The sequence below is a fragment of the Ictidomys tridecemlineatus genome, chromosome 4 (genome assembly GCF_052094955.1).
Source record: "Ictidomys tridecemlineatus isolate mIctTri1 chromosome 4, mIctTri1.hap1, whole genome shotgun sequence".
Taxonomy (NCBI): domain Eukaryota; kingdom Metazoa; phylum Chordata; class Mammalia; order Rodentia; family Sciuridae; genus Ictidomys; species Ictidomys tridecemlineatus.
In genome coordinates, this window is record NC_135480.1 from 128,071,238 (window position 1) to 128,094,790 (window position 23,553).

At 41.6% G+C, this 23,553-nt stretch overlaps 1 protein-coding gene across 9 annotated transcripts in view; it reads right to left on the reverse strand.

The window, feature by feature from the left end:
• The window catches only part of Ntrk2 (neurotrophic receptor tyrosine kinase 2), a 355,622-nt gene extending 333,409 nt beyond the window's left edge, over window positions 1–22,213 (reverse strand). The window contains exons 1-3 of one of the 9 annotated variants that reach the window (XM_078047396.1): window positions 21,947–22,213; window positions 20,745–20,955; window positions 19,676–20,258 (exon numbers count right to left, since the gene is read on the reverse strand). In XM_078047396.1, coding sequence (XP_077903522.1) covers window positions 19,676–19,887 — 212 coding nt within the window. In that variant the 5' untranslated portion in view covers window positions 19,888–20,258; window positions 20,745–20,955; window positions 21,947–22,213. Of the gene's footprint in view, window positions 1–18,428; window positions 18,511–19,675; window positions 20,259–20,667; window positions 20,956–21,221; window positions 21,310–21,865 lie in introns of those variants that run through there. The other 8 variants (XM_040285611.2, XM_040285612.2, XM_005337430.5 and 5 more) reach the window with 8 other exon arrangements.
• Window positions 22,214–23,553: the final 1,340 nt, after the last annotated feature.

Sequence of the window (23,553 nt, forward strand, 5' to 3'; positions counted from 1 at the left end):
ATAACTAAATAGAATTCCACAGTTGATATGGTGATAAATATAATCTCCAGGAGAAGAAAAAGGTGGATGTTTGGGTGACAATTTTTTGGTTCTAAATAATTTACTTAACATAATTATATACTTTATATTAGATCTCAAATCTTTTGATAGCTCACACTAACCTATCTCAGCAAATGGGTTATGTACACAGGCAACATGACAAGGTTAAATTAAACCATTAAGAGCTTTAGAACAGAAGTGGTCCTAATACTGAACTACGGTCAGGAATGTGGCTTAATACATATTGGGGGTTGGTGAAATCTAACATCAGTCAGTCAGAAACCACCAGAAGCATACGTGAGCTCATTCAGTTACTTGGAGTATGCAGTGCAGCTAATTCATCCTGGCAGGCTCAGGAGGACTGGAGGCACCACAGGAGCCTGAGGGAGCTTTTTCTATGGCCAGGGAAGCCTCCTGATCACACCTGCTCCTAACTGCTTCTAGGCCAAAATCATCTCTGATGCTCTGTGGGTGGCACTCTGGGGTCTCATTCATTTGTCCAAGTTCTGGGCAGTCACAGAGGTGCTTTCCCCACATGCATGGATCTGCATGCTGGGACCTCTGCAGCTCATCTTCGTACTCGAGCAGGGTGGCTTCCACCTGGATGAGCACGTAGGCTGGGCTGCTCAGTCTTTGTACAAAGATGTCAGCCCTACCATCTGCTTGTCTGGTTTGAAAAGGGAATAGCCAGATCTGCCTTAACAAGCAAAAGAGACAAAAATTTTCCAAGCTCTGGTCAAAGAGATAACCTCAGATCATCCACTTCTATCAAAGCCTAGTTCAGCAAAGGACACGTGAGGATGGGAGCCTGAGATCCTGTGCTGAATCCATTCACAACTGGTAATGGGAGGTTAAACTCTGGGACCACTTTGGACTTCTCACAGAATTGATGTCCTTGTCACTTCCCCCAGTCCTTACTGCCTCTTTCAGGAAGAAGAAAATGAAATCTACTTCTGCATTTTTCATAAAAGCTGTGCACTGCATCACTCATTGTCCCTGCAAAAGAAATTCCTTTCAGTGCCTAGTGCCAGACAAAGCTGGTTCCTGTGGAATTAGTAGGCATTCTCCTTCCTAATAATGAGTTTCTCTTTTTGCTGCCAGGAAGTTGAAGACAAACGTTGGGTTCAGTTACAGCAACTATGTCAACCATTAAGGGTAGCCGGAGTTCTGATCTTCTTTTCTATTCCTTATTCCCACTCATTTTTACCCTATTAACCTTATTATATAAATTGGTTATCTTCAATTATTCAAATACTAATGACAAATTGTCACATTTCTAATATTCATTCAATAAAAATTAAATAGCCATCACATATAATATGCTGAGTTGATAGAATGACCTTATGGTTATTTTTCAGAAATGGATTAGCAAATAATTTTATCTATAATCTTTCTATTTTTTTATTTTTTTTTTTACATTTTAGAATGAATGCTTATGAAAAAAAATGAAACTCCAATCCAACACATAAATTATCTGTTTTCTAAAAATGCCTTTTCCTCTTTCCCTGTTTTTTCAGGCAAACCAATGTTCTATTTATGAGTCGTAAGGAAGAACTGCCAATGATTAGCCTGAGCTGTAAGAATTCTGAGAAGCATTCAAGTCAGTACAGATCACAACAGAATACAGTTTTGAAAGCTCTTGGCCTGCAGTCAGGCCAAATCACTCCATACAAAGAGAAATTTTGGAACTGATATTTCTGTTCCAGCTTCAGGATAGATCAAGCACGACACAGAGAAAAACGAGCATCAGGCATAACATCAAGAAAGGAGAACAATTCAAGTGATAAAAGTTTAGGATCTCTATGAAGGTCTGTTTTGATTTTGGCATGATTTTTCAGCCAGCATTTATAGGCAGTGGGAGTAAGAAAAGAGATATAATACAAAGGACACTTCCAATTTTATCTTCAGTGTTTCAGTTCTCATGTTAACTTTTATCCATCTTTTTAAAAAATGTTACTGTATTTTTTTATACCTTTATTTATTTATTTTTATGTGGTGCTGAGGATCCAACCCAGTGCCTTACACATGCTAAGCAAGTGCTCTACCCCGAGCTATAACCACAGCCCCAACTTTTAGCCATCTTTATCGAAGGCTACAGATTACTTTCTTTGGAGCTAAACTACAAAAATGCTAGTGGAAAGGAATCCCAAGTATAAGTGGTTGTGTAAGGCCACAATAAAGAGTGTTATTTTGCAGAAAGGGAGTGTGAATGCATCTAAAATTCCTAAACAAATCCCTTATAAAAACCTTTAACTGGGGCTGGGGATGTGGCTCAAGTGGTAGCGCGCTCGCCTGGCATGCGCAGGGTGCTGGATTCGATCCTCAGAATCACATAAAAATAAAAAATAAAGATATTGTGTCCACCAAAAACTAAAAAATAAATATTAAAAAAACCCTTTAACTAAAGGGACATGCCATCATTTAAAAAGACACATTTTTGAGGTACATGGAGCAGTCACATTCATGGAGAAAGTAGAAGAGTGTTTGTAGGGGCTGGGAGGAGCTGGTATAGGGAGTCAATGCTTAGAGTGTACAGAGTTTCAGTTTTGCAAGATGAAAAGCATTCTCAAGTTGGATGGTGGTGACAGTAGCCCTGTATGTGAACCTACTTAATGCCACTGAACCATTTTTAAATGGTTAAAATGGCAAATTTTATGTTTTGTGTATTTTTCCACAATTTTTTAAAAGAAAAAAAATTATATTTTCTAAAAGCCTTGCAACTAAAGAGTGAAAAACAGTACTAAAAGGGGAAATGGAATACAAACTGATTACCTCCAGAGTCCAGAAGAACTGCTGGTAAACAACCTGACAAATGAAATGGACCAGGACTACTGAACACACCAAAATTGCAGAACAAAGGCTATGACCTGAATAATAGTGGCTAAATTTGACTCATGATTGCTCAGCACACAAATGGTCACTACCCCAATCAACTAAGCACACCAGGTCCTACCAGACAGGAGTAACATGTAAACAAGCCAAAGGGCACACAGGAGAGCCATGGGGAGCAGACCCCCTTTACACCTGTCCTCAACCACAACACCTGCTCAGTGCCAAGCATAAGGCAGATTCTTTTGCTTTTCAGTTTTCCCCTAGCCTCAAATAATCTGTTCTCCCTCAAAACATGCTTAGGGCAGACACAAAATGAAAACTAACAGTATAGTGCAAAGTGTGTCTCCTACCCTGCTACATGCATTTCATATGCATCAGCTCAATTTAACTGAAGAAATTCAAAGAGAAAGGCTTTCTTATTCCCCCTTTTTCCAGATAGGGAAGCTAAAGCCCAGAAAGCTTTGGTAACTCATCCAATGTAGGACAGGCCACTTACCCTACTCTTCCTAAGGAAGCTCTTACCACAGGGATAACTCACCTACACAAACTCCCAAGGAATACGGAAAATGAATCGGTCAACCAACCTATGCATGTCAACTTATACTTGGGATTCCTTTCCACTAGCATTTTTGTAGTTTAGTTCCAAAGAAAGTAATCTGTAGCCTTCAATAAAGATGGCTAATATTTAGGGCTATGGTTATAGCTTGGGGGTAGACCAAATAAAGTCCCCTAGAGAGAGGGACCAGGCAGTGCAATGGAGGACCCATCTGGACATCCTGGCAACCCCCACTGCATGTTCTTAGGGTGCATAACGTGTGCATAGCCTGATTCAAAAAACCATGATAGGCCAAAACTACCATGCCACAGAGGCCAGACTGATAAGGTGGAGGTCTATTCTAACTGGACCACAGAGCCCTAAGCACTACAGGCATGGGCCTAAGCACTTTGAAGGCTCTCACTCTGTACTCCTTCAGCAAGTTCCTCCACATAAGGCAAGGAAGAAGTGCAGAGTGCTCCTACCTAAAGATCACACCCTCCCTTCTTGACCAGGTACCCAGGATCCCTGAATTCCTGCTCCCAAACCCTGACTCCCCTCCTTGAGCCTGTGGAGGCCTTTCCTTTGTGTCTATCCTCCTAAGGGTATATATCATGCCATGGACATGCACATCGTTAGGCATGCATGATGATGTGGGATAAAGGCAGTATCCAAGGTTGCCACCTGTTTTAGTGTTAATGGAGTTCAGCTATGCAGTTCGAACTGTCCACATGCCTGCATGTGAGGTCTCTTGAGTTATTAGAAAAGAGAAGGGTGAGACGATCCAACTTGGAGGGCTTCTATTTGTACCCTTGAAATAAACTGCACAAAAGGCATAGAAGTAGAAGTTGACCTAAGTCTTATTACACAGAACCCAGAAAAGTGCCAGGTGAGAAGACATGCTCAAAACATATCTGTTGACTGATAAATGAATTAATGCATCAATCAATCAAACAAACAAACAAAGCACATATAAACAGTTCCCATCTGCCATTTCAGTTATCCATGAGAAAAGATGGCTTTGCCAACAAAATATCTGTCACTTCTAACTATACATGTATAGATATATCTAAAATGCAATGACTGGAGAATAAGGATCAAATAAATTCTAGGGTAGGCTGGGTAAGTAAAAGGCTCAATGATACTCTCAAGGCACCTGGAGTTCAACTCCAGAAGACATTTTTATTGGTGAAAGAAAAATCCCCTGAAAGAATAAATAAACTAGTTAAGAAATTAAATACTAGAGGGCCACATAGAATTACCATGAAACCCATGATTCAACCCATAATAAGACTTCTCTCACTGCAGTTAAACATTATATGTCAGTTCCATAATACCAATTCCTTTTTAAAAATTTGACTTTCAAAATACATATGAAACCTAAATCATTTTCACTTGTATGTCTATTATGAACATACTGCATTGTGTAAACATAAACAAACGGATGTTATTGATCTCAAGGGAGGATTATCTTTTTGGATTATTCAACACAATCTGTTCACCTATAGACTCCCCCACTCTATTTTTAAAAGCCTTCCAATCTTGTAAGTCTATCAGTTGTTTTATGATCAGTTTTGCAAACAACTATCAAAATGTTAGAGATGCCTAATAGTGTTAATTATTATAAATATAAAGGAAGCCCCATGAAACATTCATAGGATAAGCCCAATGCATTTTGACAGCAAAGGAACAAGAGTATAAGTATCAGATGGTACATTAAACCAGCAGCGACACACAATTTCTTTTACTCCTGACGTTTGCAGTTCTTTGGGAAAAATGAACAGCCTCTACCATCCATACTACAAGAAGGATAAATCACATCTGAAATCTCACTTCAGCATCACTTTTTATGTGAAGCACTATAAATGCAGTCGCAGGGAAAACTGCAATTGATCCACAAGGCTATCCATTATTGGCTATTACAGGACAGAAAAGGCACAAATCTTTCTCATTAGACCTATTTGTTTGTTGGAGATTGGATGTCCCCAGAATGATTCTTTTCCCTGGATTTATCTCTGTTGCTGCGCTAGCCTGTTCTGCATTTGTCTTCGTCTGTTTGCCTTCATCCTCCAACTCTTCTCTGTCCCTCCTTCCTGCTGGATACACAAGCCACCTGCCTCATCAAGGCTTTGCCTTTTTTCATTTCCACATTGATTGATTTCTTACTGTACACGAACCAACTCTGTGCATTTTAATTCTATGGTGGTTATTTATATAAAATCAACATTTTAACCTGATAACTTGAGAAAAGTCATGTCTAAAGATTTACATATTGATGACCCAGCAATCAACTCATAAATACTTTTATTTGGAATTCTATAGGATAGACTTAGATAAGTGCGGGGAGAGCACTCCTGTGTGTATATGCTGTATATGTGCATAATGAGGAAAACTACGACATTTTGTTAGGTTTTAGGAAGGAGCAATAAACAAGGCTCATATGGTCCCGAACTTCATGCAGTTTATATCCTAATGATCTGTACAGACGGGTGCACATGCATGTACTTAGTGACTTGCATAGCAGAAAAGAAACATGGGACTGCTATAAGAGCACATGGTGGAGGGGACATAGCCCAGATACCGAAGAGAGAAGAAACAGCATGGGAGCTGAGGCCTAAGTGACAAGCAGGAGTTAGCCAGAGGTAGAAGGCAAGGGGAAAGTTCCAGGTTGAGGGAATAGCAATGCAAAGCCTCTGAGGTAAGTTAGAGTACAGCTCAGGGCTGAAAGCCAGGGTGGCTGTATCAGCATTGAAGAATGGAAAAGATAGAAATATGAGGTTGGGGAAAAGGCTTTGAATTGGAAGACACAGGGCTTATAAGACTAGTTAGGTTGCAGCCTTGCCCTATACAAATGTAATGCTATCTTAATTTAAATGACCAATATAATATGGAGAGAGCTAGGCAAGTAGTTTCCGAAAATCATATGGAAAAATCACCATGTAATAGTTCTGAAAAATTTTTAACACTGATGATAAAATTTATACTCCAAGTAGAAAAAAAATAATAATCATAATAAGCTTTAGGAGAGAAAAGTATAGTACTAGGATATTAAAAAATTGATTAATATAATAAGACAAATCCCAAAACAGGCTCAAATACTGATGTAACCAAATTAGTAAAAGAAAGGTACAATTAAGTAATTAATAGTATCTAGCATCGAAATGACAGGTGCAGTGGCCCCACACCTGTAGGCCCAGCTACTCTAGAGGCTGAGACAGGAGAACTACAAGTTCAAGGCCAAGACGGGCAACTTAGCAAGACCCTACCTCAAAATAAAATTTGGGAAGCTGGGGGGTTTTCTCAGTGGTAGAGCACTTGCATTGCATGTGTGAAGCTCTAAGTTCTATCCCAGCACAACAACGAATAAGAAGAAGGAGAAGAAGGAGGAGAAGGAGGAGAAGGAGAAGGAGTAGGAGAAGGAGAAGGAGAAGAAGAAACATATAAAAATTTTAAAGGACTGGGGTGTACTTCAGTGGTAGAGTGCTTGCCTGATCTACAAGAGGCCCCTGGTTAGATCCTCAGCAACAAAATAAAAAAGAAAGGAAGAAAGAAAGAAAAATAAAAGAAAGAGATGAAGGAAAAGAAATAGTTTTGAGACACTTCATTGGCTAATCAGTTACCTTGGGGAAAGATAAAAAAACAATTTTTATATCACCTCTCGGTTTTAAAAATTCAAATGGAATAAAGTTTTAAGTGCAAAAACATGAAATGGTAAAAGCAATAGCAGAATTTTTAGGAAACTCGTTTTATAGACTTAGAGAAGGAATGCTCTTCTTAGTCACACCTGCAACATAGAAACAATAAGGGAAATAGTTAAGTTTTACTTGAAAAACTGAGTCAGTTTTATAAGAAGAGAAGGAGGAGAGTCAGAGAGGAAGGATGTGGTGGGCATAATATAACCCATAATTGACATCAGTAGACATGAAAAATTCTAGGCAAAGGACAAATGTTCCTACTATTAAAAGAGACTTTGTGTCATTTTTTTAAAAGGCCACGATAGACCTCGGAAAAATAAAATGGCTAAGTGGTATGACAATTTGATTTACTAAAAAGAAATACAAGTGACTTACAAATATATAAATCAGGTTTTCAATCTGCATCATAATTATAAAACTGCAAAATTAAAAAAAACCCTGAGATTACTATTTCTCAGGAATCTGATTGACAAATGTCAGAGTTTTGGTAATGATTAGTATTTACCTAGTTGTAGAAAGCAAGTGCTCCCAGTTTTAGTGACAGAATAAAATTATTTGACCTCTTTGCAAGACAATTTGGCAGTATCCATCAACATCATAAACATCTCAAAAACATCCTTGCAATTCAAATTCTACGAACCTTCCCTAAAGTAAAATCACACAGGTATACAAGAACTTGCCCACAAGGATGTTCAGTAAGAAGCTGGTTAAACAAAGCAGTCTATTCACTCTATGTATGTGCAAATAAGGCTGATATACATGTGTTCATGTAGAAACAGTGTGCAGATATGTTAAGTGAAAATCTATCAAGATGTAGAACAATGGGTATAGCATGCTCCTATTTGTGTGTACACACACCAAAAAATAGCTATCTATATGCTGTGTATGAAAGTAGACTATTCTAGAAGGAAACACACAAATTAAAAACAGCAGTTGCTAGTAGTCAGGAGGGGCTGAGGGTTGAAATATGTGGTAAAAGGGAAATTTTTCACAAGACATTCTGTATTGTTTGCATTTCTTATCATGTTCAGATATTGCTTTTTTAAAAAAGTAATTACCAATAAAATTCCATAATAAAATGAATTCATTTCAGAGAAAAGATGTGCAAAATCACTCTTAAGAATGTAAAAGGCTCCCGGGCTTGAGAAGTCTTGGCTAAAGGCACTAACTAACCTTTCCAAAGAAAGAATGTGTCAATCAGAATTGGTGCTGGGCAGTGAATAAAGGAGAGAAAAAGGAGTGTCCATCCAGTGGACATAGGTCTGGGCCAAAGTACTTCAAGTTCTACATTCCCTTTGTGAAGGCTCTCCCATTATGGAGATGGATGCCTCAGGCAAGCTTAGCTTAATGCTACTGAACATTTTAAATGCAGAATTAAATGCCCTTGCTCTAATTCCAAGATCACCAAGCAAGCTTCCAGTTATAATTTGTTCTCCTTTATAGATCTGCTAGGAGAAAGAACTGTTATGCTGATCTGTTTCTTTGGGTCCATGTAATAGTTATGTGCTTATTTGTATAGCGATATGATGACAATCTGGTTTTATTTTTAAAAAAAACTAAAAATAAACAACAATAAAAAATAAACTTTGCATTTTAAGAGACAGGAAAGGAGTCCCAGGGCAATTACAAACAGTGATGTGATGGGATCAGCATTTTTAAAAGACCACTCTGACTATAAGACTTAGAGGCTGGGATACAAACTAAGCTGTTGCAGCATTTTAAGCAAAAGATAATAATGGCATAAATTAAATCATTTTTATATATGTACTCATTTGATGTTTGTCCACGATTCCAGACTGTAAGCTTGGTAAGAAAGGGCAGGGTTCGTCTTTCTCACCATATCCCAAGTACTGAGCACAATGTCTGACACAGAGAAGACCAAAATCAATATTTTAAAAAAGAGGGAAATAGGAGGGAGTGGGAAAAGAAATGAGCAGTAGAGATAAAAAGAAGTGAAGAAAACTAAGGAATGTTAAGGAAACTGAATTGACAAGACTTGATAATAAATACTGGGGTTAAAGAGAGGAAAGAGTCAAAGTTTCTGGTCTGTATTCCTAAGTGGATCATGATGCCATCCATTACAATAGGGAATGTTGAAGATGGGTTTGGGGCAATGGTGATGAATTTAATTTGTAAATGTCAAATGTGAGACACTATCACATATCTAAGAGTGGTGTTGAATAGGGAGTTGAGGTGGGAACCCCAAGACCAAAGGAAAGAAATTCAACAGGAAGTGAGAAATGAAGCCAAGCTCTGCTCAGAAGTCAAATAAAGATTAGGACAGCAGAATATACCTCATGAAGGTCTTTGGGGACTATGGTGGAGTGAATTTGGTGAAGCAGTAAAGTGAGACTGAATTAGCAGGTGAGGAAATAGACTTGCTGAATACTGATCAGTCTTCAAAGATTTAGCTTTGAAAGGAGAGTGGAAAAGGCAGTGACCAAAGAGAAATGCGGGGAGGGGGAGGGGGGGAAGAGGGAACAGTGCTAAAGGAAAATGTTTTCAAGATGGAAGAGACCTGGTCCTACTCAAATCTTTAGATGTTGAATGATAGAAAAAACCCTGAAAATACAGGGGAGGTAAAAGAAAATAAATAAAATAAAGTTCAAGAGGATGAGATCTACAATGGAGGTAGGGTGTTTAACATAAGTTAAAAGATCCTCCAACTCTCTACTGAAACCAAAAGGAAGGCTGAATGCAGATATTTGTAACTTACACCAATGCAATATGAGTGGATGTAGCCACAAGAACATCAAAAATCATCTGACAGAAAGAAAACAATAAAACTCAGTTGGGTTACTGCTACCATAGATAGGAAGAACTGAGGATTGTACACATCCAATCTACATATCAATGCCTCCCACTGGTCAGATGTGTATGCATTCATCTCTTCCACTAGATACAAGCTACTCAGGAACTTTTGGCCTTGGTGAACTATTCTATTTGTCTATAGCATCCCAGTGTCCTCTCTAACAGTCGTGGGATTGAACTAATGTTTGCATGGTTTGATTTAGATGGCTGCCAGCCCATACAACAATCAGGAAACAAGTGGCAAATTTTTCCAACCAGGAAGAAAAGAAAACTTGATCAACAGAACAAGATTTTGATCTCACTGACATCTTCTGCTGATGTAGGCCAAAAAGGTAGGCCAGTTGAAAACCTACCAGAGCTTCATCAATGGAAGATGGCTAGGCATGGACTAAAAAAGTTGCTAACAGACACACAGTGGTGGGCGTTCGACAAGATATGAACATCTGAATTAGCTGACACAATTGCTTAAAATGCAGGTACATGGTACATGTTAAGAGAACTATCTCCAAGAAAAAAACTATAATTTGTTTCTATTAGTGGGAAACCATGGAAGTGCTGCTGCCCAGGATGGATGATGGCTGAGGTGAATACCTGGATTTGGAGAAAACCCACAGGCCATAATTCTGCTGCCTAGCCACAAAGAACACTGGAGCAGGTTCTGTTGAGGTAGGCGTGAATTCCAGAACAGAAAAGGAAACACTAGTGTCTCCCCACCCAGGGCTTCTTTCAGTTATATCAGATCCCTGTCTCTTGTCACCACTCTGTTAACCTTATTTAAGCCAGGTTCAGTGAAACAAAGGTGGTCTACTTATATGAAAAGAGCCCACAAGATTTAGAAACATCAGTGACTGTCCAATTTGGACCAACAGGGTCTTTTAGGGTTTAGCACCCATCTAGTTCCTAATTGCCAGGATCAAGATGAGGACACACAGGCTGGTGAGGTCAAGTGGTCATCCAGGATCCCAGGGCTTGATACTGCTGGAATATGGATATGAATCTTGGCTTAGTCCATTTTCTGTTGCTATAACAAAATATATGAGGCTGGGCAATTTATATGAAAATTTATGTGGCTCATAGTTTTCCAGGGTCAACAGCAGGGAGTGGCCATTTGTTTGGCTTCTGGTGAGGGCCTCATGGCATCAATGTAGAGGGGATGCAGTTGCATACAGAGAGGCAAGTGTGTGAGATGGAGACAGAAGAAAAGCAAATAGGCTTTATAAAAACCCCACTACTTTGGTATGTAACCCAGTCCCACAAGACCTAACTCGAGTCTCTCCAAGATCTAACCAAGTCTCTCCAGAAAGACTTGAATCCATTAATGAGGGTGGAACCCCCATGAGCTAATCCCCTTCCACTAGGTCCCACCTATTAAAGGTCCTACACTTCTCAACAGCAAGTTGGGGATAAACTTTCCAGTGCATGAACCTTCAAGGATAAACCACATCCAAAGTACATCAAATTCAAAAATCCCATCTTCCTGTCCAAGGCTCTGTTCAGTTATAACAGGTTCCTACACTTTTTCACCTTCCTGTGTTAAACTCATCCAGCCCAAGTTCAACTAAATCAAAATACCTTAGACTTGGTAATTAAGAAACAACAGAAATGTATTGCTCATAGTTATAGAGGCTGAGAAATCCAAGATCAAGGCACCAGCAGGTTCAGTGTATGGTGAGGACCCATTTTCCAAAGGCAGCACCTTCTAAGTGTGTCTTCATGTAGCAGAAAGAACAAATGAGCTCTCTTGAACCTCTTTTATCAGGTAACTAATACCATTTTTGAGGGTGTCTCCCTTATGACATAATCACCTCTAAAGATCCCACCTCCCAACAGCCCTGCACTGAGAATGAAGCTTTGATACGTGAATCTGGGGAAGGGGGAACACAGACATTCAGACCAAAGCACGGGGGATGGAAGAGAAATATCTAAAGAACAAAACCTTTTACATCATTCTTTGAGTCTGGGTAGTAGAAGTGCAGCTTTGCAGGCAAACAGGGAGAAAACGAAAAGAAGTACTCTGGTTTGGGGATGAGTTTGTTTTTGAGACAGCGACTTGGTTTTCTTTTCTTTTTACATTTTTAATCATACCTTGCTGGGGCATTCAGAGGTCATCGGGCCAAGCTATCTCACCCAACATCCCCACTCCTGCACACACCTGACACAGAGGAGTAAGGCAAGACCCGGGATGGGGAGCAACTCACCCTACAGTGAGCAAGAGTCAGTGTGCCAGACGTAGGACCCTCTTCTCCCTTACACAAAGGACTCTGGGACACTTAAGTAGAAGCAGCCCCTGGTACCAAGCTTCAGAAGATAAGTTTAAAAGAACCCATCTTTTTAAATCGCACTACTATTTTAGAAAGTTTTAGTACCCCAAATTCTGATATCTTTTGGTTTAGACTACATTTTTTTCATTTATGTTGAAACCAATCAAAGAATCAGAAGATAGGCACAGGGGGTCTCTGAACAGCCAGGTTGGCTAACAAGGTCGATGCACCAACACTGACATACTTCACTCAGAGGAGACGTCTCATCAGGTCCCTGCCAAGAGAACTCCAGAACGACTGAAACAAAATCAAGAGTAGTTCAAGGAGGCAAGGCTTCAATTATTAGGAAATGTTTACAATTCAAGATAATTAAGTTAAAAGAATCCTAAGGAGTGGAGTTTTATCATAGATTTATATATTCATAGACACATGGTACAAACACAAATAGCATTCTGGATGTGTGGGTATGTGTGTGTGTGCTTTTAAAGGATTCTTGGGATGTCAAGATTACAAGAAAAGATGAAGTGCGAAGAAGTAATTGGTCCTTATTTACAATAAAAGGACCCTAAATAGTGTGTGATTGATAGTTTTATTCTATAAGATGCAAATTTACTCAAGGTACCCAAATTATGTCTCTCTTCATAATAGTGTAACAGATTGCAAAGGAGCTGAGTAGAAGTCAAGGGGGGTGGGGAATGATGGAAGGAAAAAGAATGAGGTAAAGTCCCAGCCCACCTCCTTCCCACTGCCATGATATTTATCTGTGGACATTTATTTAAATCTCTAGATCTCTCTTAGAATGGCCTGGGCTCTTGAAGTCAAATTGGAGCAACTAGAGACAGATCTCTAAGTAAGACACTAAATAGAGTACTATCCCTAATTACGTTCTGCTTGACCAGAAAGCCTCAGGCAAACCAACTAACCTGACAGTCCCCCGGAGGCTGTCAAGTCTGTCCCACCTACTTCAGAGTGAGGTATTAAACCTAAATAAGTAGATCCCTCTAAAGTACCTTTTGGGTCCCAGGGGAGAAGCCCTGGCTGAAACTAGAGGTATGTCTCAGAAGTGTGTTCTTACTAGAAAAGTTATGGATGACACACAAAATGGTAGCTGAATGAATTCTGGGTCAATAATCCTGAAGTCTGCTCATGGGTTCAGGTGTTGAGATCAATTACTAATCTCAGGGCATGTGGGATGTCAGGGGGAAAAAAAAAGTCAGGAAGAAGTAAGTGCTCTGTCCTGTCCACAGGTTTTTCATAGAAGCTAGCAGATATTGTGAATTCCTCTATTCACATAACCACCCTTGGCTGTAGCAAAGACTCCAGAGGAATATCAACCAACATTCCACTCTGTGTTCTCTACCCTCCCTTCAATGCCAATCAGTCAAGATGGCACAGCAGGCACAAAGTTAGTATCCCTCACTGTTGCCAACTCATGAGGGCTTTTTCTTGAAGCCCAATTTTTGTGCAAGAGTTGTCTAAAGAGGAACATTTAAAATTTTTTTAAAAATCATTTACAGTAAACTAAGCTTCCTGTGCAAATTTAAGGTCACTGCCTCTACATCCGTGGTTCATGCACTTTTTATAATTACTGTGTCTCACACAAAGATAGGTTTGCACACATTTAGCCATCCTGTGCTTATCTTCCCTTGCTGAAACTTGTCAAATGGTGCACTGAAGTTAAGACACTCACTTTGAGGACAAGGAATAGAGGGGATGGACCTAAATTAGAGGCCATAGCAATATGTGGAATCTAGGAGAAAGCTTCTAATCCCTTCGAGACATGTAATAAGCCATGGCCTCAGGCAACTCTCTCACTGTCCTAGGTTTTTGCAAAGAGGAGGTTGGAGCAGATCATTTCTAAGGTCCTCTTCTTTCTGAGGTCCTGATTTCGAGTGACCCTTCTGAACAGTGACCCTGTGACCCTGGGCTTGTTAGCCTCTTACTAGCATGCCACCAGCCTTGTTAGCAGCTGTCACTTAAAATGACACAGTTTAGGGAAGCTCAGAGCAGGCACTGAAAACATGCCCATGCAGCACTATAACACCAAAGGTGTTCGAATTCACATACTTCCTAACTCTGGGCACCATGAGACTCCTCCTTCCTTCTCAGCTAATGTACATACTTCAGTATCTTCCTAGCTGAAGCCTCATGGAACTTCAGAGCCAGGAGAAAAGTATCTGAACATCAAATCTAAAGCTCCCAGTTTACATCTGACCAAAGGCAGTTAGAGGCTATTCAAGAACAGGCAGCAAATTGGAGGTATCTTTGGGACATTCTCCCAGGTCACATGGCTCCAGGTTTCCACATTTTTATTTATAAAATATAAAGGAAGAAAAAAGACAGAACTTAGTGTATGTGCATTACTTTTCTTTGGAGGGTTTTTATAAATAAAGGAACATTCACTCATTCTCTCTCAGATCAATATTTATGACTTTCCAGTCCTTTGGACACTCCAGAGAGCAAAGTAAGTGGTGAGAAGCACCCTGATTATGTGGGATATTTGCCTTTTTTAATGGAGATCGATCAGCAATCAAATGTAGAGCTAAAATTATCAGGTCACTGAAAGGCTCAGATCTCTGCCATTTAGGACTGGAGAGTAGGATCTGTGTTTTAAAATAGCTTGACCAAGTAGATTATGAAGATGATAAATCAACTATTAATAAGCCAAGATTCAGGGTTTTTTTTTTCCTCCTCTCTGTCATACATATACATTAAGCAAGTAAAAACTTGGCATGCCTAAATATCTCTTCTCCAAACCCTCCTATTGATCTGTAGACATCAAGATGGACTAAATATTGACATTGCTCCTAGGGGCAGAATAGCCAATGCCACCGTCTACCTAATACTTTTTGAACCTACCAAAACTCTAGGGAAGTAGTAGTGTCAAGTTAGCCTGAAGATAATGTCAGTGTACACTATTCAATAATAGTTTGATAATGTAACTTTCCCTAACAGGCAAGATGAGTAATGATGAGTAATAAGTTAAAACAAGGGATACTTTCTTGGTACCCAAGGCAAGAAAGGAAGGAAGGAAAGAAGGAAAGAAGGGAAGGAGGGAGGGAGAGATGAGGGGAGAAGGAAGGAAGAAAGAAAATTCAATTCCCCTTTTCTAGCTAAACAAAAACTCTAGGTTTTATACTCCTACAACCTAGATAAGGTCAAAGAAATCATAGAAAATGTTCGTAGGGAGAAAGAAACCTCAACTCCCAGCTGTTCAGCCAACTCTTCAACTCAGAAAACATCTTTACAAGAAAATATTGAAATAGTCACACAAAGACATTTATGGGGGTAGAAACAGTGAAGGATCTTAAACAGACCTGAACTCAGCACGAGGGATCTGTGACCGCATTGCTTCAACCTTCCATTACTTGCTTGTAATAACATATAACCCAAGCTCTTCTCTTAAAGCTAGCGCTCTGAATTCCCATAAGGAAATATCACTTTTCAGAGAAGAAAAAAAAATCAAACACATTTTCCTCTACAGTCAATGATGGGTGATGGAAGGGGGAGGTGGGAGAAATAGGGTCAGAAGGGTTACTGGGCTTTTCCATTGTTTTGCCCAGTGTGACAAAAATCTCCATACTGCAGAGATTAAACTATGAAACTAAAAAGGCTCCAAATGGTTGTGCTATGCTGAGCTGAAGTCTATAAAATACTTCCACTATGAAGACAGCATGTTTTCAACTCCAGCTTGAAAGTTGTATTAAATAATGAATGATGTAAATTAGACTGCCTTATTTATTAACAAGTCTAGTGTGGCTTATGTAACCACATTTAAAATGTAAATGCATGGTTCTTAAGAGCACAAAAAAACACAATCCAAAGTTCTAGAATCCCCAGTGGAAGAGCTCAGAAGTAAACATCAGAGTAATAAAAACTGATGCTTTTCACTAAATCCTTGTGAATGTCAGGATTTTTTTTAAGTACAATTAATTGCAATGGCAAAGCTTATTAAAGAGAAAGGCCAAAATCAATGTATTAATAGCATAACATTACAGATGTTTCACCAAGTCAATAATAAATTGCCCATAGATGCTCTGATAATAGAAGCTGCAACTTCTATTTATGTTGTACTCAGAGAAAAAAATATATGAGCCTCATTTCCAAATATTATCTCCAAATTCCAAAAGACCATCCAAGAAATTCACAAAAAGATCCCCTTAGACCTTCCTAAAACATGTGAAATATAAAATGCATGTTTTACCTAACAGTGTGGATATATTTAACACTACTGAACTGTACACTAAAATAAATGGTTAAGATTGTAAATTTTATAGTATGATTTTTACCACAGTAAAAAAAAAAATCCATAACTCATTTTAACTAAGCCTTTTACAATTTGGTTGAGATAGAACAAGTCCTTTGCAATCCACTTTGACACTTGATACAACTGGAACTTAAATGGCCAATTACATAATTCCAATCACAAGCTTCACACTCTTGAATTCCACTCACATGTGACACTGGTATTGTCTTTAATGTAGCACTGTTGTGGTACATCCATTTCCAAATAGCAGGAGCTACCACTTAGCAATGTGATGTTGAGCAGGCATGATATGAATCTATAGATAGATATAGCTCCTTCCATATCACTTCAGTGTGTAAAGAATTTAGGAGAGATACTGTGAGGGGAAGATTTTTAACAAAACAAGTTCAAGCAATGACTCTGACAACAAAATGTCAGCTTAGTTTGAAATATGCATGCAAAAACAAAAGTGTCCTACCTTTTAATTAATTTATGCACATATTTTTAAAATGTTCTGCCACTGACTCCTTTTGAGCCCTAAGGGCACAGTGGTTCAATATGTAAATACTAAAAATACATTATTTTAACTATTTTAATGTATTTTTAAAAAATCATTATTTTAAAATGATCTGTTAAACTGCAATAGCAGGTTCTAATGACAGAGTGCTTACTTACATTATTACATATTATTATTTTCAAAAAATAAAAACATGTAACTTCAGTTACACACCAGTGAGCCATAACTTTAAGACAGGTCATTTTAGGAATATCAGTGCATCCAGTGACAAAGTTTTAAAAATGTATAATTTGGTTCCAACTGTAGCTGGTATCCACTGGCCAAGAATTTCAAAGCTTTTCAAGCAAATATTAATATGTAAGAAAAAGAGAACAGATGGTGTCATATAAGACTGAGCATGAAACCAGCTCATCCGCTAATGTCATTTTGAGATCAAAAAGGCAGAATTCAAAATAATTTCCAAACAAGTATTGTGATACATTTTACAAATAAATACACCAGGGACCAACTGACTGGACTCCACCACAGCTGAGGGACAGAGTAGACAAACAAACCTTCTCCTGGATCTGCTTCTCCCTGCCTAATATTACTAACCCAAGTCCCCATCCTGAGCACAGCCCTGTATGCCTCTCAACTCCCCCAACCCCAATAGGTGTTCAAATCAGAAGGGGAAAAACAAAATTAGAATATATACGGGAATGCTATGATAAAATGAATGACTGTGACAAATGCTTTAATAAATATTATAAAAATCTACTTTAAAAAGCCTAAAGGTGGCAACCTACCATCCTATATTAAAGAAGCAACAATTGTGAGAACAAATATAAGAAAGCTCTGCCCAAATCTGTTGACTTCATATATACATTCAGGCAATTAAGACCTCCACAGTTGAAATTATAATGTTTTTAATTTAAAGACTGTTTTATTTTCTTCTTTTCAAATGATGGACTTAAAAATATTAAAGTGAAAAAAAATTAAAGTGAAAAATCCATCAGCCAGCCAGCCATACCTCACTTCTTTCTTCCAGTGTACATCTACCACCTAATACAGACTTCAAAAACAATCACAAAGAAGAAAACTAATATCTAACTGTACAAATGTACTTTCCATGGTCTCCTAACAGTCTGAGAGGCTCTGAATTCCATATGGCCTCCTCTATCTGACTATTGACACCCCATCTCATGAAAAAGACAAAGGCCACAGGCTCTTTGGACCAGCCTGGTGAGTCTCCACCAGTCCAGCCCAAGGCCAGTAAGGTTGGGGCCCACCCCCTTTGCCTCTCCCCACCACCAGCTTCTGCTCTCCTTGCCAAAAAGATTGAGATTCTAGCATCCTGGATTCAGCCCCACGGTTGGTTGCTCCCGGCATATCTGAGCTATGCCAGGCCTGCACATTCCCCTCTGCTCTGTTGTCATTTCCTTCTGCCCAAGCCTTACAACATGAGCATCACCAGCAGAACAGGCAACAGAGACTAGAAAGGTCTCTTACTTACATTAAAAAAAACAGGTTATCTCGTTCGACTACGTTGGCAGAAACATGGATGTGCCTTTGGGTGTGTGGGGGAGGGAATGCATGCGCACTCGACAACCGGAAGGCCACAGCCCAAGCCCTACTTTCAGGGCTGCCTATCTCAGTGTCAAACACTGTAAAGAAAACCGGGAGAAACTTTGCCTTACAATCCTCTACACGGATCAGGAGAGGTGACCTAGGAATGCTAGAGAAAGGACTGGTGAGTTCTTGCTTGCTAATGTATTTGTCACAAGGCATCCAAAGGGGAGAACAGAAATACATAGTTCTGCTTCTCCATCAAGCCAGGACAAGCTATAACATTTCCAGAGCCACAGGGGTCCAAGGCTAAAGTCAGCATTCATCAGAGTACTACACATTGCTTTATGATCCATCCCAGTTCTGGAAAATTATTCAATGGGCAATTAAGATTTATAATCCAAATGGTCTCAAAATCATATCTCTGGGAAGTCAAGTCCAAATTAAATCAGACCAGGCTTTTAGGCTTCCAACGATCACATTTTCTCTTTTGAGCGAGTGCATTTCAACACTCAGAACTTCTCCTCTTACAGATCATTTTCAAGGCCATCTCTGGATGCAATCTCCTAAGCAAAATCTGATATATGAAATGAAAAGGGAAATTGGTTAACTCCAAACCTCAGAGAAAGATGTTAAGGGAGAGACTTTCACTTCCTTCAACAGATTTCTTACAGTTAATTATTTTAACATCCTATCTAGTAAATATTACTGGAAATTCTCTAACCCAACATACATACAGCATTTTACAAAACAGAAGTGCCCAAATCTAAGTTATTGTATATGGAGTGTGTAAAGCCTGCCCAATAAAGCTTTGAAATATAAAATGCATATGGAATTTACACAAAGAAAATATCATATACATTTATATTATTGATATATAATATAAAATTGTATGTGTATAGATATATATATATACATACATATATGTGTATGTGTGTGTGTGTGTATACACACACATACACACACACACACACACACACACATATATATATAAAACTTATTTTCAAGTGTCACAGTTCTCCCTGCCCTGGCAGCCTCAAGCCAGTGAAACAGATAACTGACAGATGACCCATCCCTGTTCTCTGACTTCTCCCCACACGTGGGACAATATTCCCATCCAGGACCTACCGGTCTGGCGGGCCTGAGACCTATGGTCGAGGAGAAGAAGAAGAAGGAACAGCACTAGGAACTCACATTTCGGTGATATTCTCAGGGTCTGCACTGTTAGGCTCCAACCTTGGAAATGCCACGATGCCGGGAGAAGGGTCGTTGCACCAAATCCGAGAGGCAGTGCACTTGCAGGACGTGGGACAGGCGAGAGCGGCCCTCCAGAAGCCCACAACCAGCCAGCAGAAGCCCCAGAACCGCGCCATGGCGGGTCCATGCCACCTCGTCCAGGACGACATCCCCAGCGGCCAGTGCCAGCCCAAGTGCGTGTCCCTGCGCTGCACCCGCCGGCTTCCCCCTCCCGTGAGGGGAGGCCTCCCCTGCGCTCTCTGCCCTCTCGCCTCCTCGATGCTTGTCCAGGGCGCGCAGAGTCGATCGTATCCAAGGCTAAGTGTGTCCAGGGCTGAGTGTATTCCGGCGGGTGGCACAGTTCACAATGGCCGGGGCATCGCGGGCCGCTTCATAGGGGGCGCTACAGCCGCTGGGAGCTCCACGGTGGCCGCAGCTGCATGGCCCGGCAAGCCGGGAACCGGCCGGCGCCGCTCCCGGGACTCTCTGGGGCGCAGACTCCTTGCAAGACGCGCACGGAGATCTGGTACACACCTCGGGGCTGAGGACAAATAGATACGTGTAAGACTAAGCGCAGGACCCCATTACCACCAACTGGGACACTCTCCCTCCGCGCTTGCCTCACCCCCAACCCAACCCCAGCCAGGAGATTGTGGATGGATAAGCGCCCAGCTCCGGCCCAAGAATCAACTTGCCCCACGATGGCAGTGAAGCCTCTATGCCATCAATGTGCCCATCCTCTCTCCACGCCTGAAGCTGAGGAAGAGAAGGTAGGGAAGGGTCCTCGATATAGGATTCCATTGCACAGGCCGGGCGAAGGACCATTTAAAGAGGGACACGGAGAATGCCGGCGGCGATGACTCCGCGACGGGGGCCCCCGAATGATGCTGCAGAATCCACCACCACCACTGGGTGCAGGGGGCGCGGGCAGGTGGCACGGCACGTCCCACCTGGGGAGCAGCTGCGGCAGCCACAGGGAGAACAGTGAGGGCCCGAGACGACGGAGGGCACTGTCTGCGCTGCTCACCCGGCCTCCGGCGCCTCACACCCGCCGGCAGTGCCTGGGTCCAGGCTCCTCCTGCCGCCAGGCACTGAGCGCAGAAAGCGCGAGAGAAGGAGCAGCAAGGCTCCTGATCCAACCCAATTCCGGGAGCCGCCGCCGCCGCCGCCTCTGCTACTGCTGGCGAAGTGACGTGAGGACTGACGCAGAGCAGGGGCAGAAACTCCAGAAAATTAGTCTGAAATCCAAAAACACACACGCTCATACACATACAAACGCATAACACCCTCCAGACAAAAGCTACAGGGAGGGGAAGGAATCTGGGGGCGAGCGGGAAAGAGGCTTCGGTGCAGTGCCACTGGCCAGTAGCAGACAGCAGTAGCATGTGGGAGTTCACACACACGCGCGCACACACGCACACATCTTGGCCATGTAGACACGCGCGTGCGTGCGTGCGTGTGTGTGTGTGTGTGTGTGTGTGTGTGTGCTTTTGGCTCCAGGTACCTCTGAGATGGACCGTTTCTCCCGCTCAAAGCCTCCTGATCCCTAATTCATGCCGCGGTCTCTTCTACAATTGCAGTAGAGGCCGTCTCCCTCTTTGAAATGGAAACCGGGCTTGGTTCAGCTCTGAAAAAATGCGCTGATTCTTATTATAGGAATCCTCCCTTACCTCTCCTTCTCGGCTGCGTTTTACTTTCCCACCCTGCCTAAAAGGAACAACCAGCTGTCCCTCAAATAAATAAAGATTGTAAACACCAAAACGTGTTCTGCATTGATAAGCAAGGAGCACTGCCCCCGTTCTGGGCCACCTATTTGGGGATCGATGGTTTTGGAGGGTCTTCCTTTTGGTGCTTTTGCAAAGGGAGCGGAGTCTCCAAACACAACTCCAGCTTTTATAAGTGATTCTTTTTCCTGCCGTTTTCTGCCATCACACGCCCGGGAAACAGACATGTGAGGGGAAGGGAGCGCGCCTGACGCGTATTGGGTTCTCTAAATGCGCGGCAGCAACCCTGGCCTGTATGATGTGTGGCGCCACATCATTTTCTCTCATTCTTGAACCTGGCAGAATGCAGCCATACCAAGATCGTAGCTTCAATCCCCGCTATGCCCACCTCCAGGGACCCCGAGCCCTTGCTCCCATGCCGTACCTTGCGCGTGTTCGCGTGTGCGCGGGTGTGCGCGAACGCGTGCCCTGCGCCCGCGCTGCCCAGAGCACCATAAGCATTCACCTACAGAGAAGTCCAGCATGGACAGAGCCTCCGGTTCTCACTAGGGACAAATGAGGCGGTCCAGAAGGGTCGGGTGACAAACCGTAACTGCTCTGCGGGCGCAGTTAAATGATGGCTGTGGGGCATTCGCAAGCCTTGTCTGAGAATCCTTCTTCCCATTTGCGGCTCCAGAGTCTGTTTTTCCGCAGTCATTTAAAAGGGAACTGGGAAAATGAACCGCAGTGCCTGACACTTCCGAGGGCTCTGGTGCCCCCGCGTGGGGAGAGAGCGCCCGGCACGCTCGGGAGCACCAGCCCATTGCCACGGTCGCGGCGGGCACTGCGCAGGGGGCGCGCTCTGGCGCCAGATGCGCAACCAGCGGCGCCCTACGCGTGCGCGCCCCTGGCCGGTGCGCGACTCGCCAGACCTCTCAAGAGTTCCTGCCTGGGAAAAAGGCGGGCGATCCTCCCCTTACGAAAGGGCTACGGGCTGGGGTCTAGTCCAAAACAGGAGAATGGTCACCGATCTGTCCGCAGAAGCTGAGGATGGAAAGGATGGAGAAATCAAACGTTAGAATGAATGCTCAGATCTCCGTGACGCCTTAAATATTACAAGAGAACGAAAAACATCTAGCGGGGCTGTTATACAGACTCCAGCCACTGAGTGTAACCGTGGGAATCCACGAACAGTACTCAAAAAAAAAAAAAAAAAATTCGCTGCAGGCTGCAAAGACAAGGCCTGCAGGTCTACTTTCCCGCAGTGACTGGGCTATGATACACTGAGTGGTCAGACTGTGAGGTTCATTCCTCAGCTCAGCCTCCATCCCCTGCATGAGGATGTGCCAAGGAAGAGGAGTCAAAGGCGAAGTGTCTTGATCCAACTCACACAGTAAAACTTAGCCTGTCTTGTCAGTGTCTTTTAAGTGAAGAAGCCCTGTGGAATATTCGTAGTAGAAGTCTATGCACAATTACCCACATCTCTCATATCACCCCATATTTATTTTCCAAAATGGCACATTTGTACCCCAGTGGCTGCAGAGTGTGATGCAGCATCCAAAGGACTAACAGTTTTAGACTGATTGTAGATGAGAAGATTCTAATTATTTTGGAATATTTGCAGAATTTGTATTAGAATAGATATATAATATTGTCTTTAGATAATAAATACATCCCATTGAGTATCTCCTACTTAAAATTTGAAAGGCTGCCCCACTTCTAATCACCCTTTTTGTGCTTTACATTTTGTCCACAGTTCTTTGATCTTTTAAAAAAATTTGTTACATAGAACAGCAGAATGCATTACAATTCATATTAGACATATAGTGCACAGTATTTCATATCTCTGGTTGTACACAAAGTAGAGTCACATCCTTCGTGTCTTCATACATGTACTTAGGGTAATGATGACCATCTCATTCCACCGTCTTTCCTACCACTTTACCCCCTCCCTTCCCCTCACTCCCCTTTGCCCTATCTAGAGTTCATTTAATCCTCCCATGCCCACTCCCAACCACATTATGAAACAGCATCCTTAAATCAGAGAAAACATTTGGCATTTACAGCATACTACAGGGACACAGCCACATCAATGTTTATAGTAGCATAATTCACAATAGCTAGACTGTAGAA